General features: G+C 40.1%; 1 protein-coding gene across 3 annotated transcripts in view; it reads right to left on the reverse strand.

The window, feature by feature from the left end:
* LOC6493522 (triple functional domain protein) overlaps positions 1-21,534 on the reverse strand; it is a 55,186-nt gene that overhangs the window by 3,975 nt on the left and 29,677 nt on the right. For 2 of the 3 annotated variants that reach the window (XM_001957883.4, XM_032453738.2), the window contains exons 8-9: positions 10,357-10,717; positions 9,281-9,961 (exon numbers count right to left, since the gene is read on the reverse strand). In XM_001957883.4, coding sequence (XP_001957919.2) covers positions 9,281-9,961; positions 10,357-10,717 — 1,042 coding nt within the window. Of the gene's footprint in view, positions 1-1,870; positions 2,021-9,280; positions 9,962-10,356; positions 10,718-21,534 lie in introns of those variants that run through there. The other variant, XM_014908943.2, reaches the window with a different exon arrangement.

Here is a 21,534-nt window from a genome sequence, read left to right on the forward strand (position 1 = left end):
AATAATATAGCCACACAGGTAGACATGGCCAGAAACGAAAAAAAAAAAACAAAATAAATAAAATAAGCAAAACACAACAGCCACGGGGCAATCAACGATCTCACATTGATAATTTTGTGGCTCTAACCAATTTTTAATCACCTGCTGCGTCCAATTGAATTGATACAATCGACAAAGCCGATGATGATGCTGCGGAACGAAGCCTAACCAGCTTCCATACCAGCTAACTGTGGCATACCACAGCTATGTAGTATAACCATCCCAGAGAGCACCCAACTCCCGATTCCCAAGGGGGAGACGCGGGCGCGTGCACCGACCGATTCACTTTCCGTTTTTGGGTTCTCCCCCCAGCTCCTAAATCTGTAATTCTGCACAGGAAACAATAGTTATACAAAAGGTTTACTACAAATTCTAGTTATTTTTATTTTTATTCAAATATTTGGAGCATTTAAGAAATAGTTGTCGAGATTTACAATAAAGGGTTTAAGATTAGGGTTTCCTTTCTAAAAGATGCCTATAAATCGGTAGCTCTATCCAATTAATACATATATTTAAAACTCCTGACTTAAATTCTTAAATTCAAGCCAAGGAATAAACCTTTCACAACTTTTTCTCAAGTGTTGATCGTTTCTAACTTTCAGATAGTAACTCCGAACCTCTTTTGGGGGCATGTCCACGTCTGTTCCCATCCAAATGAATGAAAACCAAAACCTCCAGGGACGTTGGAGAGGTGGGAGTTGAAAAGGGGGTGTTGGAGGAGATCGGGCAGAGGAACTGGAGCAGGGGCTCGAAACAGCTGCTCCAGTTTCACAGTTGCCGCACAATCGGCTGTCAGAGACGCTGACTCTTCATGCTCATCAGATATGGCAGGCACGGGTTTTCAGCAGCGTAGTATATATAAATATATATATATAAAGAAATATATAAACAATCGTCTAAGCCATGTAGATACAGGGTGGTGCAATCAACTTGATTTCTTAATTGACTTGATGCCTTAATTAATCTAAATTTAGAGCGGGGAGTTGGACTCAACAGGGTGGATTGGCGATTGCATTGAACAGAGTCTGTCATACTCTTTCTTGATTAAATAAATTGTTAAAATATAGCTTGTAGAATATATAAAGATAGTTTTTAGAATAAACTCAACCCAGTAAAATAGTATAAATAGTTTGGTTTAAACCTTTCATTTAGTTGAAACATTATTGAGTGTTAAGTCACGAAAGAACACAAAAGACTGCCTCCAACAGGTCATTAGAAGAAACACTCTTTTGACCATTCAATCATTACACTAGTGTGTTTATTTATTACCAACCGACATCCAGATCAGTGTGAATTAAGGTGGACATTGAAATCGGACCTTGGGCAGTTCAATTTGGTGCCTCAACTATTTCCAATCAAATAAAACAGAACACATCGCGTCCGGGGAATGATGTCATTATATATACGAAACATGTCATAACAATCGGTTCTGAATGGGACCCAGACCCAGATGGATCAGATAGCACTACGATCTCTAATGGATTTGCGTCACCCTGTATTGGGGAAGATGGAGAGCCGGCTTGCACAAATTGTTTACATTGAAATCGAACCGGCGCGCCGGAGTGAGGCTTGGGGTTTGGGGTTTGGCCTTTTTGGCTTTATGAGGCTGCGGCAGATTGTTTCCCAACGATTACCCCGCACAGGCGGGCCATAAATTAATTAATTGATTTAGTAAAGCCCGGCCCCAAGTGGATTTTCACTGCTAACCGCACCGATGCTGATAAGACGCCGCGACGTGGGCCGATCAATGAACTGTGAACTATTAATAGCCGTCGATAAGTGGATCACAACTCGTCTCAATCCTCTAGAATGTCTCTCGCCGCTGACTCACATAATTGGCTATTTCGGCTGCCAATTTACCGGCGCCTGGTCTATCCGATTTTGGGCCGTCCTCACTGCCGATCATGGCGCGATTGCTAACAACTCCAACAAAGTCCGTCAGACGCGACAGAAACTGCAGCAACATGCCACAGGCAGCTCAGAATCGCGACTGGAAGTGGAAAAGCTAAAGTCAACTGCTCTGCATCGCTCGGTCTATGTACTTGTGTGGTATATAATGAGACATTTTCAATTTCGTTCCGACTTTCCGTCCTCGTCGCTGACAGGCGGCACTCAATGAAATTCAATAAAATCTAAACAATTAGCAAACGTAAACAAAAGGCCAAACCAAACTAAATCAAAGCCAAAGAAACCGAAGAAAAAATGGGTTAGACTGGGAGCCGGCACCCACTACCGACCGCCGATGACGATGTCGCCAATGTCGGTGTCTTGCATTTGCTTACACTGAGAGAAAACGGAGAAGTCCCAGCCATCTTGTAGTATCTTAACTCATACTATACACAAGCATTGTTTTCCTTCCGTGTACTTAAGTAAATAGGCAAATGTCACCCATCCGCCTGTGGTGCTTCCAGTGGCATCATGCATCTGCAACGGTTGCCCGATAAGCCGGAGAGTCCATCCCCGGCGGATGTGGAGCCGCTTTGTGCTGATAAGCCACTGCATTCGAGTTGACTGCACTCTGTTCTCGGGATGATGTTAGAGCTCCTAAGCCCGGCTATTCCAACTCTTGCAACCTATGTGCGGCCTGACATAAAACGCAAATTTAACGTGACAGTTTTACAAGTTGATCGCATGCGCCATAAAACACATGCAACACCTACAACAGCAACATGCGTTGCGTTGCAAGTTGCTGGCTGGCTGGCAGCAACAATATCGTCGGCGGCTAGTTGTGAGCATGCGTGGCTTCCAGTGGTGGCCACTCCTGCTCCTGCTCCTGCTCCTGCATCAGCATCAGCTTTAGCTTCAGCTTCCAGCTCCTTTCGCTGCTGACTTGTAATTTACACAAATGTCGCGCATTTATCTCCTGGCCATAAACATTTTTTAAGCCACAATATCGAATTTATTTTGACACTTTACAAAGTTGTCGCCAATGTTGCAGTTGTTATTCTAGTTGTTTCTGCTGTTGTTGCTATTACAGACAAGCTAAACAAAAAAGTATTGGCATTTCATGTACCCTTCGAGTGGGTGATTCGATTTGGCAATTGGACTTGGCCTTCACTCCTAGGAAGCTTGGTTCTGTAAGTCATTATGTGGCAAGTTTATGGCTCATTAGCGCTGGACAATGTCAACATATGGTTCAAGTCATAATGGATTACAATTTCCGTTTTCATGGATATAATTAATGGGAATCACATGTTTTTACATCAACTTTAGCCTTAAAACTGTGTGATATACACAAAACCTGAACCATTCCTTAGAAGTAATCAATAATTTGGTCAAGTCTGGCCGCAGCTCTCGAGTTACCTCAGAGTATTAGCCAATTCGGTTTAATTTACGAACTCCACTTATTTGTGGAGTTGTTTGGGGATTCTGCGACTTCTATTTCTGGTATTGGGTAATTTATTTGAAGTACTACTTAAATGATATGCTCTGCCAGTTGGCTGTCTCATTTCTTGTTGGCTAATTTGTTCTCTGTGCTGGCTTGTTGATGTCTTGTGTCTCTTGGTTTCTGAAGCATATCGCTGCCAGCTTATCTCTGGCTTTTAAGTATTTCTGTCCAAGTTTTTTTTGCTGCTTTGAATTTGAATTTATGGCAGCGTGTTAGAAATTATAGCGACGATAACTGGCCCAGAGATCAGAGGAATTGCGATCGGAATGCGAGTGCGCCAAGTGAGACATTAAACATGAAAGCCGACCATTAATGGATGCCATGGTAACATATGTATGTAGTTCATATATCTAGGCGGGGAAACCAATTGAAATGTCAATTTTTCTTAGCACCCAGTCGTGTGCGGAGCAAGGTGATTTATTTCGAGTTTTATTGCCGGCCTAATCCCTTTGGGCCCACATTTATTCGATCTCCCACTGGGCCAAGTAAGGGGTTTATGAGTGGAAAACGCCGAGGCACGCATGGCTGGTAATAAAGCAATTTCGTTTAACTATTTTACGGCAAAAGGCGATTACAATTTTACTTATTTTTCACTTTCCAAACCAGCCAAGATGCACGAAGCCGGCTAAAACCCAGCCCAAAGCCCCAGCCAGCCAGCCAGCCATCCAGCCACCACCAATCTCAATCCCTGCGACACGCACCGAGTCATAAATTGTGGCCACAAAAGGCCAAGACGTTAATGTGGTGACAATATTGCATGCAACCGTTGTTGCTGTTGCAAGTTGCTGGTGTGGCTGGTGCTGCTGCTGGCAGTAAAGCTGCTTTGGCGCAGCAAGTGCATCATCAAAATAGAGGCGGGGCTGGTACACTTTAAGAAATGTTTGGGATAAATGGAGAAATTTATTTGGTATTGGAATTTAGAAAGGGAGATCCCATAAGTAAGAAACTATAATTTTTTATGAGTGTAGAGCTTATCGTCGATCTGGCGACACTGTCCAACCAAAACCCCAACAACCAACAAGACTCCAGATACTTGTGGAGCCACAAATCCAACTGCATTGGGGAGCGGACGTGACGACGCTCAAAAAATGATGACAGCTGTTGATGAAGTTGACGATTTCTAAAAATGCGTGTAAAATTAGTGTTAAAAAACATGTCAAACCCAATGTGACAGTTACGTTTTGACGTCCACTGGCGGCGACAACAATTACACTTTGTCTGTTGTCTGCGATTGCCAGACCCCTTCGGTTATGAAAACCAATTCCAATTCCAAGTCCACGTTCAAGTCCAACTCCCAGACCCAGACCCAGACCCAGTCCCCCGAGCAGGACCAGTGTTAATTCAATAAATACGCTCTCCATGGACATTCTGAGCCAGGCCAAGACGGGATAGCCAGGCCAGGCCATGCCAGCCAGCCAGGCCAAGATTGCCATCGGCGATGGCTGGCTTGCTAAGCGTATGATTAACGTCCGTTTTGATGACACGGCCAGCATGGAAATATGGTCAGGTGAAGGAGCTATCAGGAGGAGTAGGAGGCGCAGGAGGAGCAGGAGCTGCATTGTTTGTTCGCGTGGAACATTTGCATGCAACAATCTCAACCGGTTGCGATTGGCGGCACTTGCGGCAAGCATGTGTTCATTTTATTCGACCAGGAGTACGAGTACGAGTATCTTGGGAGCCAAGGAGTAGAGATGACAGCGGACACGAGTGATACATCCCATCACGCACGAGCTTACAAAGAAATGAGGGAATTCTAAAGAGTTACGAGTGGTTTCCGTTCGAAGATAATATGAAAATATTTCAATTATTTGATAGGGAATTTGTTAATTCATTCTCGAAGCTTGTTATCAAAAGAATATAAATTCCTTATAGACACACCCCAATCATCAAGATATTCTTAACAAAAACCGAAATAACACGGCCTTAAGTCCAGCTCAACCACAAATCCTTTTAAGCCTTCTCCCTGTCTGGTTCGCCCAGTTTTCATGGCCCACTTAAGATTTGTCAAGCTGCCAGAGTGCTTATTAGCTTATTTTGATTTCTCAATTTCTGGTTAGCATTTATCCGAGTGTCAGCGACTAATCGACAGTTGGCTAAGCAACTGACAGTTGGGATAAAGCCATCGAGGACAAAGTGAAAAAGTCCCGAATCAAGATCTCATTTTCCGCCAACTAATTGCAATTAAGGGTAATCGACTTGGGACCGTTAGGAGTTTAAATTATTATAACCAGTTCTATGAGTTATATGGAAAATTAATTATTGTGTTTTATGCAACGGGGTCATTAAATTAATTCCACTGTTTGGCCATTTGAAAATTCTGAATAACTGAATAGCTAAATAACATATTCAACGTAATGTGGAAAAATGGAGGCGGCTTCTCACACTGGGAGTCCATCTCTATTGGGTGGAAAAACTTATTATGCCTGCGAGGGCTAATGCATGCAGTTATTATTAATGCCACTGTGGATGGGGTCCCGGGGCTCCATGTCGCAGGGGTTCGCCCGGGACTGGGTATGTCGACAGTAAATAAGCCTTCATTTTTCATGGCTCTCGCCTGACCGAATTCTATGCAGCCAGTTCTTGGCCAAAAGCAGCTGCGGTCTTCTCGTTATTAGCTCTCTGGACTTTGTGGTTATGCAAGTCCACCAAAAAAAAATCAGAAAGGGGAAAGAGACGTTGTTTGCCACCGCATTCCTGGCCTTAGACGGGGGTTCAAATGTCAGGGGCCATAAATAAGTTGGCCCAAACAGGCGACCAGACGACCAGGCGACCAGGCTTCCGCGACACAGATGCTCCAGCAAAACGCTCCTTATGGCAGTTGGCAATTCAAGGCGCGAAACAATTAAACATAGTTTTCATTGCACAAAGCCCGCCGACAAGGCGCAAATTAATTTGCGCATAAAAAAAAACACAGAAATAGATGCGAGTGAAGAAAAAACAGCAGCAGCCACTCGCATCTCAGAGACTCAAAGAAAGCGCGCTAAGCAAATCCAATTTCACCGTCAGCAATGTTTATTTATCTGTCTCCGCAGCTGCATTTAGCTCTTTCACCCAACTCATGGCCATATTTGTGGAGCAATCCACCTTCATCTCCAGCTCGAGCTTCCATCTCCAGCTTCAGCTTGAGCTCCAACTCCATCTCCATTTCCAGCGCCCAGTTCCAAAGCTCCCAGTTAATGCAGCCGATCAACAATTTAGATATAATATCGCATATCGCATCATAATGTCATCAGCTAGCTGGTTGCTCTGGCCACAAAATGGCGACACCAGCAACAGCAACAGCAGCAACAGCGGCAGCAATAGCAATAGCAACAGCAACAACATGCAACATCAGCAACATCGGCGGCATCTTTTTTCGCACCTTGTTTGAATGCGCACGCCTAATGGACGACAGCGACATTATTTAGCCGGCCGGCTGGCTGGCTGGTTGGCCCGTCGACTGGAGACGCTATTCGTGGTCCAGTTTTGTGTGTTAGGCTTGTTTTGGCATCGCCTGTTGGTGGCGGGGATTAAATATTTAATTAAAAAGAAACAAGATGAATCCCAGATCAATTGGCACGGCCAGCAGCGAATACACTAACCAGAGATCTTCGCGATGGTTGCCTTCGATAAAAAGCAAAATCCGCAGAACTATGCTAACAACTTGTAAATAGCCCTAGATTCTAGAATCTAGATAGTATAACTTTCCCATGAACCAGAAGGAATCTCCGAAACTACCTTGAAATCTATTAATGTTGAGAAGAAATAGTCAGGGTTTTTAATGGTTTAATGGATTGTTTCTAAGAGCTTTCCCTTTAGACATATTTTGTGTCACAAGGCTTATAAACTATATTAGAAAATGGCTTGTCAGATTATCCAAAAATAAAGAGTTCGTGAGAGTATCTAAGAGATATAAGGGGACAACACAAAAGCCAATCACGATCTGCACAAAATTGGTAGCTGTCAACGCCTTTTTAATTGAAAGCGTGTTGGTGTTAAATACTCGTAAGTATCTCTTAGTATGATTTTAGCGCCGATCGCGATATGACAAGCGGGACAAGTCAGACAAACGGACAAACTGACAGACGGACAAGCGGACAGGCGGACTGACGGACAGTCTCAGTCAGTCTCTCAGGCCGACATACGGACAGTTGAATGGACAGGCAGCGGCTTATCGGTGAACTACTTTTGAAATGGAAATGAATGAAATGAAATCAAATCAAATGAAATGAGCAGAGCCAGTGGCAAAGTCAACGAGTCGAATCGAATGCGAATCCGAATGCGAATTCGAATCAATGGGTGCCCCAAACTGCCGACAAATCGATTGAAAAAATCGCTAAATCACACAAATCAGAAAAAAACAAACATTGAGACTGAGAAAAGCAAAGCACATCGTCAGCTAACCAGGTAGAGGGAAAGATTGCATTTAATTTCTTTAACCTTGCTTTCACTTTTCTCATTAACTTTTCGTTTGGCAATTAAAATTCAATTTTTGCTCAAAATCAAGTCAGATAAATGGCCTCACATTTTTCAAAACGGAGCGGAGTGCGCGGGAGCGTGTGAAAAAGGCCAAGAAACGTTAACAAGCCACTGCAAATTTTTAAATGCCAATTTCCGCAAATTATTAAATGAAATTGAGGATTTCGTCGACGTATCTGTATACATCTTGGGCTAGGAGCTGGGGATGGGAATGGGTATTCGATCCATGTGTGGTAGCTGCGTGTCGTGTATTTGCAATTTGACATACTTTTGTTGGCCAAGAAAACTGCATCTGCAACATTGCACGTAGAAAAATGTTGGCTATTTTCCAAAGGGTTTAAGAGACTGGAAATTCAGTTTAAAGACTTCAAGCTTCAATAATTTCGCTCTCTGTGCCCGCTGCAGCATCAACAATCATGATAATAATGGCCAAATAGTGGCGCGAAAGTATGACGAATATGTAAACAGCAGCACTGGCTAATCCCGCAACAAATGATTGCGATTAATCAGCAGGAATTGCATTAGCCTGGCCAAAAGGCGTTGCTGCAACTGTCACCGCTGATTAATTTTGCAGAGATACTTGCCGGGAGATATGAGTACCAGAGGACGAGTCGTTGTGGGTGCGTGCGCGTGCAATTACGTTCATGGCGGGCACGGTAGCGGTAGCGATGGCAGCCCTTTCGTCTTTTGGCCAAAACTCATTAACGAGTCAATTAAAATGCCAGGAAGCAGTAGCTGCAGCAGATGCATCTGGTCACTCACATGCTGTTGCATCCACGCAGCTGCCTTGGCTTCACTCGGCTTATCTAACGGCTCCATTTGGTTGCTGACGCCGACTGGCAGCCTCATCTCTCAATTCCCCCGAGATATAGCAACTCGATCCTAAAGCTAATGCCTCCAACTGCAACTGCCTCGTGGAGCGAACGCTAAGCGGATGCGCGTAATAAATTAATAAAGCCAGCATTAAATGCAATGCATATTCAATTAACAATGTCAGGTGAGTGCGTCGCCTATCTGCCAGATACATTCGGCGTTCGGCACTCGCATTTCGATGTGCCTGCCGCATTTCCTGTCAGCGAACCCAAATCCGAGTGCCCAGCTCATTAAAGCCTCTAGCACATCGGGCTACAAAGTTGCCGGGAGAAACCCATTTTATGGATATTATAAATCGATCGCCGAACCTAGGGAGCAGTGTCAGTTAAGGATACTTTCCATTTTTGCAGAAGACTCAAGGGAATATCTAGCCTGGGCTATAAATCATAGGATTTATCAGAGCTACGGGTATTCTAGGGATGATAAGTAAGCTATGAAGATTATAAGCTATATTTTTAGACTTCTGGAGATATTTTGGTAAGTGGTTCTATACATTGTACCCTCTAGTAGTAGCGTACTCACCTCACTGATCTCATCCTCCAAAGCTCGCTGTCTGGTCAGTTGCCGGAGTCTTTCCCGTCGCTGCTCCGTGAGCTGCTCTAGTCGCTGGGCAGCCCGGTCCACTTCGTTGAAGAGGAGGGTCACCTTGCGTAGCTTGTGGGCGGCATCTGGGTTCAGGACCACCAAAGGAGTGGCTGACGGAGATGACGCTGGCGAGGATATCCTGGGGCTGCTGGGACTACCAGAAGCAGTGGTTATGCCGCGCGCCAGCTCCTGCAGGAGGAACAGTTGACCCGCCCCCATCTTGCGCAGGCTGTGGAGCTGGGAGTCCATCAGGGCACGACTGAGGGCACGGTGCTGGCCGTAAAGTTGACGCCTCGTGGGCAATCCCTGTAGATCGGCGGCCCGGATGTCGCTGAGGGCAGCCACCAGACGGCCCCCGGCCGCCGAGCACTGGCGCTGGAAGGCCTCCAGCTGGGCGAAAAACTCCCGCCACTTGCCCGCGTCGTGATGCCGTTGGCCGGGCAGCTCCGAGAGGGCGGGCACCGAAGGCAGCAGTCCGGTGGGGAGCTGCGATGGCGCAACACTTGTCGTGACTTGGTCCACGCTAATGAATTTAACCAAATGCGATGGCGATGGCGATGACGCCGATGGCAGCGATGGGGACGATGGGGGCGATGGCGACGAGGGCGACGCGGGCTCCTGTTTGGGGTCAGAGTCAGAGCAAAGCAGGGGATTCGATGTCATTAGTGGCCAAGTTCTGTTTACCGGGCTGGTCATGTTCGTAGGGTTAATTGGCTGGGGATCAGGCTGGGGCGTTAGCCCGTTGTCTGGCCTCTTGATCCTGCCCTCTGACTTTTACACAGAAAACAAATAGGGACCCTTATTTGGATAATCAAACTCTTTCAGGAATAACTAGTAGTTTTAAGTACTTTGAACAAATAACATTTAAATTTTAAGCTCTATGAAGCTAAGCAATTTTCTGACTTGAAGTAAATTATATTAACTTCTTTGGTTAACTATTTTTTTCTGTGTAAACTTCTTGTGAAATGGAAAAGGTCATGCTCTAAACTGTAAATGTAAAATGGGAAACTCACCGGCCGATCACTGTTATTGTTCTTCAGCTTCTGTTGCTGCTGCTCGTTGCACAATTGCAGCAGACTCGCTTCGGCGCAAACGGCCAAAATTTCACAATTACCAATTTGTTTGGCCAAGAGTCTGAGACTTTGGCAAATTAAGTCGATTACGCATAAGTGCTGCGACTTCTCGATGGCAATTAAAATGGTAAATGTCTGTTGGGCGGGATGTGGCTGTTGCTTTTGCTGTTGCTGATGTTGCTGCTGTAGGTGATGCTGTTGGTGTTGCAGTTGCTGCTGTTGCTGTTGCTGCTGCTGCTCTGCACTTTTATGGCCATTGATTGTTGCTGTCGTTCCGGGTGTTGTCGGGGTGGGACAGGAGCTGCAAAGGCAATGAGAAACGAGTAATGAGTTGTGGCTCGATCGGGCCAAGGTGCTCTTCTTGGTCAAGTCGCATAAATAAAATCAAAGACTATGGCTTGCTTTTGATCAGAGATGGCATAGAGAACCAGTTCGAAAAGATAGTTTTTGATATACTTCAGATTAGGCTAATAGGTTTTAACTATATTCCTTTTAGGTATAATTTTTTATTGATTTTTTAAGAACATTTTTTTAAGAGTTGTATTGAAAGTTCAAGCTAATATATATCAAATATAAATCACTAACTATTCCCCTTTTTTAATCTTAAAAATTTATAATAACCTCCCAAATACTTCTATCGATTTTGAGACTTCAATGTGAACTGGTTCGCATGTGGGCTGCCCAGCTCTGATTATTTGAAAATCTCAGTGCTTGGGCGGATTGGGTGGTAATACATATCTCGAGGCTGGGTGATCGGTGATCGGCGATCGGAAATCGGGGATCGACAGCCAAAGAGCGAGCAGAACACACCAACTGGGCTACGCCCAAAACAAGTTCAGCTTAATTGGCAATAAGCGGCCTCTGCACTTGGCTTTTAGTCGGAGTCTCCGTGTTAGCCCACAACCAGATGAAGCACTTTACCTTTCAGTAAATCAGCGGGCCAAAGCCACGTAACTATGACAAGTTGGTAGCCACTTTTAATCAGCGTAAATAAAAATTGAAAATTGCTGCTAATGGCAGCCGGTGGGCATTAAGGCACCCAGAAGCTCGAGCCCGAGCTCGAGAGCCGTGTCTTAACACTTTAGCCAAAGTTTGCATAGTTGCAAGTTGAGGAATTCTTCACTGCTTCACTGCCACAAGTGGCCCAAAGAGCTAACTGTAAACGCATGCCACGGAGACGGGGTCTCGATTCACGGTTCTCAGTCTCTCAGTCTCACATGGCAATTGGCAGTCAGAGCCACAAGTCCACAAGTCCACCCCCGTTTTCATAGGCAGGCCGCCAGCCAACCTGGGCCCCAGTTGCATTTGTTGCAGTTGCAAATTGCACGCAATGCTCCGCCGCGAGATCCGCTGATGTGGCGTGTTTGCAGTGCCTCCAGGTCTTGAAATGTGCGGCCTAATGATGCCGCACAGTGCGGCTATAAAGAGCGCCTGGCATTTCAATTTCAAAGCAGGCTGTGTACTCAACTCAGCCCGAGGCTCTTCCGTAATTTATCCGCCAAGAAGAGGGAATACACTTACCTAATTTTCACATAATTATAGAAGTAGCTTAATTCAAGCTAATTATGTTTTTTTCTCTTTTAAATTAAAAGATTCCTAAACAACGTAACTTCACAGATTCAATAGGAGCTTTTTGTTATTTGCTGACTATCCAGGAAATACTTAGGAATAATTGTAAACAAACATTATATCAACAAAGCTCTTGAGAACATCACTCTAAGGACTGTCAAGAAAGCTTTCCATTTTATTTTCAAAAAATACTCTAAGCCTCTTACCCTCAATGTGGTTTTATTTTTCCAGAGAATTATTCGAAAACTCAGCTTAATTAATTCCCAAGAAACTGGCTTTAAAAGTAAGTCTCACAACCGTATTCTGTGAACTTTTTAAAAAGCATTTCAAGCCATTGACTTTAACCCCTTCATGGGTAATTATAATTGGAAACCTTTGCTGATTTAAGGTGACGATGGATGCATTTTGTGGGTTTTGTGAAGTGCCCGTGAATGCTCTCTCTTTTCCCGATTTAGTAGGGCAAGACGCATTAAAATATGAGCACAATCCTAGGCCAGGTCGAGCGTGTGTAACCCGAGCTTTTCTTTTATATCCGTATTATGCGCGGGCATGCATATTTATATGCGGAGTGGAGTGCCCGCACTCCGGAGCTCCGGACTCTTGTACCTTTCGCAGTCGGAGATTCCGATTCCGAGAAGTGCTGCCCGCCAAACTCTGTCCATAAAAACAAATTTAATTGCAAGCTGTCACACACACGAGGGAGGAGGGAGTTGTGGATTGGCATCGGAGATGGCCCAGTCGGGAAGGGGTGGGAGTTGGAGCTTGGGTCGAAGTAGGAGTAGGAGTCAGAGTCGGGGTCAGGCCTTTTGGCCCAGACAAATGATGTAAGCTCCGGATAAGGCGAGTGGCCATGTTGACACTGGTGGCGCGGCGGTGAAAACTGTACGATGGCCAAACATCTTGGAGTAACATCTAATATTTGCGTGAGCAGCCATCAGCCGTCGCAGCCATTCGGGCTGTCCATCTGGCTGACATTCGGAATTGGACAGGCAGCTAATGAATACCTTACACATGTCGGCAAACAAACGCAAATAATGTCAATGGTTTGTCCGTCTGTCCGTCCGCCTGTCCGTCTAGCTCGTCATGAGTCAGGTCAGTGAGATCTGGATGCGACTGGGATGGGGAACTGGGGATAAGATGCTGATACTGATGATGATGAGGCGGCTTCTGCTGATGTACCAGTTTTTATTTCATTTTCAACCAACAAAAAAAGTCACTAAAAACTTAAGTTTGCAGACAGAAAAAATAATGATTCTAGTTGTAAAAAAAACTAATATTTTTAGCATTTAAAAAATCTAAAATTAAGATATTTCTTACTCACTAAATTATTCTATGTTTGAAAGTTCTATAGTTTGAAATATTCAATCTTTTAGGTAAATTTTTTTTTAGACTGTGAGCCTGCAACTGCCACCGCTACCACAAATCTGTACAAATGTTTGTCAAAGAGTTTTCTACACGATTTGGCCGCGTTTTACCAATTGGCATTGAAGCAATTAACATCAACATGCACATTAACTAGAAGTTTAAGCCATATTTTATATGAATATTATAAACAATTATTTGGGCACTTGCCACCAAGCTCTTTTGAGTCTTTATAATATAAACATTCCCACACTCGCATCTAGCACCCTAACGGAAGACCAAGCTTGAGAAATGAAATAAACAAATTCCCCCTATTGAGCCGGCCACGGCAAAAACAACATTAGACTAAACATCCGCTAGAATCACGCCACTGCGGCTCCCCTTTTTAAGCATCCGTATTGATACCCAAATTTTCCATGCTGATCACAGCAATCCCATTCGGGAAATTCTCTTCGGAATTCAATTCGTAATATACTTCGGGAAGATCCCGAACCAAGAAGGAAAAGAATCAGCTCAAGCCTGGTCAGTCGGAATCTAGCTTAGGTTAAGATATAATGCCTTGTTAGACTTAAGATCGGAATGAAACCTAATAAAGTTTAAATATATATTTTTTTAAAAGTTAAAACCCGTCGTGATTATAATTGGCGCCCAACGTGGGGCACGCGTTAATTAAAAATATCGATTAAAAAAAGATATTCGCGAGTGCCTCAAATAAAAATCATAGACCTGAAAAATAAAGGTTTCTATGTAAAAAAACTTATATCACGTACCGGTAATAACTAGAATAACCTCAACACCCAAAGTGGAATTTTTCAAGAAAAAAGTGACACAAAAGGAGAACAAAAACAAAATATACAAACTAAATAAATTTTGAACCACCAAAAAGTGAAAAATCAAACGAACTCAAAAAAGTGAAAAAAATTAACCCTCAACGCCCTAAGTGGAATTTTTTCAAGAAAAAAGTGACACAAAAGAGAACAAAAACAAAATATACAAATGAATAAATTTTGAACCACCAAAAAAGTAAAGAATCAAACGAACAAAGTGAAAAAATTAACTAAAATAAAATTACAAAAAAAAAAAAAAAAAAAAAAAAACACACAAACACAACAAACAACCCCGACAAACAAGAAGATAAAAAAGAAAAAGATTAAAAATAAAAAGTAAAAACTTAAACAAACTCGAAAAAAGTGAAAAAAAAATTAAATAAAATAAATTAAAAACCAAAAACCTATATTTAAAAAAAAAAAAAAAAAAAAAAAAAAAAAAAAACGGCAGAAGACCCCCCACTCAACGGAAAAAGGACTGGGAAGGAAGAAAAAAAAAAAAAGCAATTTCATCAGAGGAACACCAAAAAAAAATCACAAACGTGAGATAGATTATTGTTTAGTTTTATAAAAAAAATAAATAATTAAAAATAAAAAACACATCAATGTAAATCCTATTTTACACACCGACACTATATTGAATTTATATGTAACCTTTTTTTTTTTCCTCCTCTATTGTGTTTTTATAAATCCCCGTCTCAAAATATGTCTATATATATTTCATATAATATACCAATTATATACTAAATTAAATTCAAGAAAAAAATTGCCTGCTGTTTTGCTAAATAGTGATTAATACTGGAAGAATTAATAAACGCTTTAAGAAACTTTAAAATGACAGACTCAAACGGTCCATCTACTAGCCATAGCGCTAATTTAAGCCGACAAACACCTGAACAAACACTAACATCAGACCTAATTGTCCGATTGATAGCTAACAACCTAACACCACTACATGAGGAAATAAAAACGTTACGTTCTCTCTTGGATTCCAAATCCAATTTAGTGACCGAATTCCAAATCGAACAGATTGACGATACCATTCCATGCGACGAAACACTAGAAATAGTCAAATCCGTTCCCCAATTTTCTGGAAATTTAGACAATTACGTAGCTTGGCGAGAAGCCGCTGAAACAGCAATGGGACTCTATGTCCGCAAAAGTCGTCGGTACTTTGTAGCCCTAACCATTTTAAGAAACAAGATTGTAGGCAAAGCCAATGACGCTTTAACAAACCATGGAACCGTATTGAACTTTGACGCTATTTTGGCCAGACTCGATTTTGTCTTTAGCGACAAGAGGCCAATCCACATAATCGAACAAGAATTAAGCGTGCTGACACAAAACAGATTTTCTGTTATGGACTTTTATAATTTGGTTAACAAAAAGTTAACCCTCTTAATAAATAAAACCATAATGACGTACGGAAAAGAAAATCCAATAACTACAGAAGCAAACCTCAGACATAGACAAAATGCCTTGAGGGTATTCATAACTGGCCTAAACGGCCCAATTTCTGGCATGTTATTTTCCCTAAATCCTCCAGACTTACCAAACGCTCTAGCTAGAGTTCAAGAAATGGAGAGCAATCATATGAGGGCACAGTTCGCTTATCGTTTTAGCGCACCTCAGCGCCGTTATAACGATAACCAACGAAACCAAAACGAACCATATTATAGATCTGATGGTCAGAATCAGGGCAATCAATTGCGCCTGAACAGAACCAACGACAATTACAAAAATTATAACGGACAAAATCCCAATTATCAGCATAACAATAGAAGTTCTCCTCAGAATAATAATAATTCCCAAAATAAAAATAACCCCCAAAATAGTAATAGCTACCAAAACCATAATAGCTATCAACACAATAACACTCGGTATAATCCCTATCCAAGTTATAATACTTGGACTCAAAGGAATAATACATACCAAAACAGAAGCGAACCTATGGAAGTGGACTCCAGCATCCAAATCCAAAATAAAAATAGTAACCAAGTATTCCCAAATGGTGAACAATACCAAACTACAAATAGCCTCCAATATAATTCATTCCAACAACCAGAACAGGCAGTTAAACGCGCACAAATTGAGTCATCTGCTCAACCTAGAAACAAACAAATGCGCATAAATAATATCAAAGAGGAACATTTTTTAGGAGAAGAATAGGTCTGCCACACATATTACGATTTGACAAAAAAATTAATAAAAAACTTAATGTTATGATAGATACAGGAGCCACAGCCTGTTACATAAAAAAAGGTACCTACCAAAACGGGATAGAATTGCCCATTTACAAAAGAGTATCCACGGTTAATGGATACTCAACAATAAAAAAATGCCACTACATAACAATTTTTCAAACAAAACAAATTTTTTACGAAATAGAGGGCCTAAAGGCAGACTTATTAATAGGATACAATTTACTAAAAAAGATAGGAGCAGTCATTGACACGAACAATGACACACTAAAATGTAAGGGAAAAATCGAAAAATTGCACTATGATGAAAAAATAAATTTATTAGAACTAAACAAAGAAACAACCATACTTCCACTAAAAAAATATATATTAGACAAATATTTTAACTACGAAAATTTGTCAAGCAAGAATTCACTTAGCATAAAAAGTTTGGGATATATAAGCCCCAAACACGCCGTCGACGCTCATTCCGACATATACACTTTAGAGTACTCAGGGTCCAAAAACTCTGTCAGCGATATTTCCGAAAATTATAAATGCAACAGTTTGGGGTACATACAACCCGAACACGCCGTCGATGTTCAATCCGACACACACAATTCGAAACACTTAAGTTCTAAGAGCACCATCAGCGATACTTCTGACAATTTCAAATCTAATAGTTTGGGTTATATAAAACCCAAACACGCCGTCGATGTTCATTCCGACACAAGAAATTTGGAATACTCAGGTTCCAAATGCACCAAAAGTCAGATTTCCGACAACTACCCCTCAAGTGGTTCAGGGTACTCAGACACTGAACACGATGCCGATGTAAAATCCGATTCAAACGATATAAAGAATATAGATAACACGGCCGAAAATATTTTTGGCATAAACAATGTAAAAAACAATATAGACGAAACCGATACAGAAAACTACATTGAACTAATAATAAGCACAATAAAAAAAGTACATTCAGAAATAAATACAAATTTACCATTCCGGACGGACGTTCGCTGTGAAATAGACACAATAAACGATAAACCGATTTACTCAAGGCAATACCCATACTCACAAGCAGTAAACGAATTTGTTAATCAAGAAATACAACGAATGATTAATGATGAAATCATTAGACCCAGCAAAAGTCCTTATAACTCACCCGTAATTGTAGTATCAAAAAAAGGTACTAATGAAGATGGCACCCCTAAACATAGATTATGCATCGATTTCAGGAAACTAAACCTTAGCACGATTCCAGATAGATACCCCATGCAAGATCCGACAGTCATTTTATCAAATCTAGGAAAAGCTAAATACTTTAGTACTATAGACTTAGAATCAGGTTTCCACCAAATTTTGATGAAAGAATCAGACGTAGAAAAAACTTCATTTTCAATTAACAACGGAAAGTACGAATTCATTAGAATGCCATTCGGGTTAACAAACGCACCTCGAATCTTCCAGAGGGCAATGGATGATATACTTCGAGAACATGTTGGTAAATTCTGCCATGTCTACATGGATGACATAATTGTTTTCTCTCACTCCCTCGAACAACATTTCAAAGACCTAAATTCAATCATTAATATTTTACATAAAGCCAATATGAAAATATCATTAGAAAAATCTCAATTTTTTAAATTAGAAACTTCATTTTTAGGATATGTAGTAGCGCAAAACGTTATTAAAACCGATCCTCAAAAAATAGACACCATATCGAATTACCCAATTCCCAAAAATATCAGAGAGCTGCGTAGCTTCCTGGGTCTCACTGGGTATTATAGAAAATTTGTAAAAAACTATGCAACCATTGCCAAACCCCTGACTAGATTATTAGAAGGTTCCAATGGAAAAATATCCAAGAGGATGTCAAAAAATGTTTTAATTACTCTTGACGAGACTGCAATACAGGCATTTAATGAACTCAAAGAACACCTAATTTGCCAAATAGAACTGGTCCAACCAGACTATTCAAAACAATTTACATTAACAACTGACGCATCCGACGTAGCCATAGGAGCAGTACTTTCTCAGGACGGATACCCAATCACTTTTATATCAAAAACCCTTAACAAAACTGAAAGAAATTACGCGACTAACAAAAAAGAACTTTTAGCAATAGTATGGGCATTAAAAAACCTAAGAAACTATTTGTACGGAGTATCAGGAATTGAAATACATACAGACCATCAATCACTCTCATACGCAATTTCGGATAAAAACCCAAATGTGGAATTAAAACGATGGTTCAATTACATAGAAAGCTTCAGGCCAAAAATTTTGTATAAACCGGGTACTACCAATGTAGTAGCAGACGCACTGTCCCGAATTGAAATAAATAATATTACAGAAGATGAAGACGTAGAATCCACGGATTACGGAACCCAACACTCAGCCGAAAGTAGCTTTAGTAACATTATAGGCGAAACAAAAAAACCACTTAATCAATTTAAACAACAACTTTTAATAGCAAAGGGAAAATTCACAATTCATGAACAGATAAATGTATTTGAAAATAAACGTCATATTATTGAATATGATCAACCAGAAAACTTAGTTACAGTCCTTAAAGAATATCTACAACCCAATATTAATACAGGGATTCATTGTACTCCTGAAGTGTTGTATGAAATTCAAGTTCAATTAAAAAATAACTTCATTAATAAATTCGTATATACAAAAAGTTTTGTTGTAGACATAACAAATAATGACGATAAAGCAATAATTATAGAGGAAACACACTGTAGAGCGCACCGAGGATTAGATGAAAATTATAAACAAATAACCAGATTATACTATTGGCCGAATCTGTACAAAAAATTAAAAGAATATATAACAAATTGTGAAATTTGTAATACGAACAAATATAATAGAAACCCGACTCAAATACCTATTGGAGAAGCCCCCATTCCAAAAATAGAAGGCCAACACTTACATATTGACATTTTTTACGCGCAAAATCTAACCTTCTTAACTTGCATTGATGCCTATTCCAAATACCTCGTTGTAAAAGAAATTACTAACAAAAAAAATATCGATATAAAAGTCTATGAAATACTTCAAACATTTCCCCAAGTTAAAACGATTATGACAGATAACGAACCTAGCTTTACATCAGCACAATTTAAATCCTTCCTACAGCGTTCTGGTATTTCAATCCATTACGCAGACCCCAGACATAGCCTTTCGAATGGACAAGTTGAAAGAGCCCATTCAACCCTAACTGAGATAGCTCGTTGTATTAAAGATGAGTACCGTCTCCTAGAATATTCCGAAGTTATTATAAGAGCAGCAAAAAGCTACAATATGACAATTCATTCAGTAACAAATCAAAAACCATACGACATTTTATTCAACAAAATAGATCACAGTGACTTACCATTAAAACTACAAACAGCACAAACTAAAATGTTAGATTATCATAATAAAAATAAATTAGATAAAAATTATCATGTAGGAGAAGTAGTATACGAGAAAATACACGGAGAAAGAAACAAATTAGGTCCCAGATTTAAAAAACAAGTCGTTCAGGAAAATTTACCCAATAAAGTAATCATTAATAATAGGAAACGAGTTATTCATAAAGACAACATTAAATAAGCCATATTTTACAGAAAATGGAAATACCATTTATCATCACCATTTTGATAATCACTTGCCACTCCGAAATAATCGACTACACTAACAACGAATACCTACTACTGAAGAATGAAAACGATGTATTGACGTATGACTCATTCGAGGACCTCTTTCATATCACAAACCTAAGTTTTTACAAAGAAATAATTAGAATAGAAGATAAAAATACTAACAACAGCAACTCAGATTCAGACTGGGACATTTCCCAAAATCTAAACATTATTAAAATTCTTATGTCCCAATTAATACCATCAAGAAATAAAAGGGGCATTAACGAATTGGGCACAGCATGGAAATGGCTAGCAGGTACACCAGACCATGACGACTTAATAAGAATAGAAAACAAAATTAACGAACTGACAGAAAACAATAACAAACAATTCACAATAAATTCACGTATATTTCAAGAAGTCCAACTTATGACCAAAATTCTTAACACAATCGTTGTTAACAAAGAAACAAAAGTAAGACAACACCGACTACAATTAATTACACTTGATATCCAAAATTTAATCGATACAATCACCTTAGCAAAAATAGACATTTTTAATACGAAAATACTAAACGAACAAGATATTAAAGAAATATTTAGACACGAAAATAAACCAGTTGTACTATCAGATCTGTTAGACATCTCCACTTTTAAAATAATAAAAAACCAAGACCTACTTATAATATACATAAAATACCCAATTATAAACAATATCTGTAGCTTGTACACATCAAGGGCAATTGCCCAAAATAATGGAAAATTAATAATAGACGATAAGACAGCATACTGTAATGGAAAATTCTATAAAATAACAAACTTTAAAAAAGAAATATTCAATAACTATTGTAAACTCTCAAACGAGAGCTCGTGTTTTATAAATCTCTTAAATGGAAAAAAGGCAAACTGTTCAAAAATACGAGAAAAAAATAAACAATTTGAAAATTTAGATGAAGGCGCTATTCTCCTCACTGGAGAAAATATTGTAAACGAAACAAAACTAAATGGCGCATTTTTGATTTTATTTAATGAAAGCATAATTATCAATAATATAAAATACATCAACGAAAAACAGAAAATGTTGGATTATATATCACAGTATAAATACAATAATTATATAATAACAGATTACATATTTTCCAACGATTCCGAACTAAGTTTAGACAACATAAGCATTATAAACCCGTTTGTAAAAATAGGAAATACAAAAATATCCCTTGAACTCATATTATTAATTGTAATACTTATCCTTTGTGCCATATATAAATCACGTAAAATAATATTCAAAATGCTAAAACAAATTCAATTAAAACGAACCAATATTGAACAAGAAATAGAAATTCCAAAAAACGAAACCACTGCAGAATCCATTGCAGAAGTTGAATCTGAAAGAAATATTGAAATAACATTTGCCGAACTTAATAATAAAATCACCTCCCTCACCGCACAATTGTAATGAATCGGGACGATTCATCTTAGGAGGGGGAGAATTAACTAGAAGTTTAAGCCATATTTTATATGAATATTATAAACAATTATTTGGGCA

This window comes from Drosophila ananassae, chromosome 2R (genome assembly GCF_017639315.1).
Source record: "Drosophila ananassae strain 14024-0371.13 chromosome 2R, ASM1763931v2, whole genome shotgun sequence".
Taxonomy (NCBI): Eukaryota; Metazoa; Arthropoda; class Insecta; order Diptera; family Drosophilidae; genus Drosophila; species Drosophila ananassae.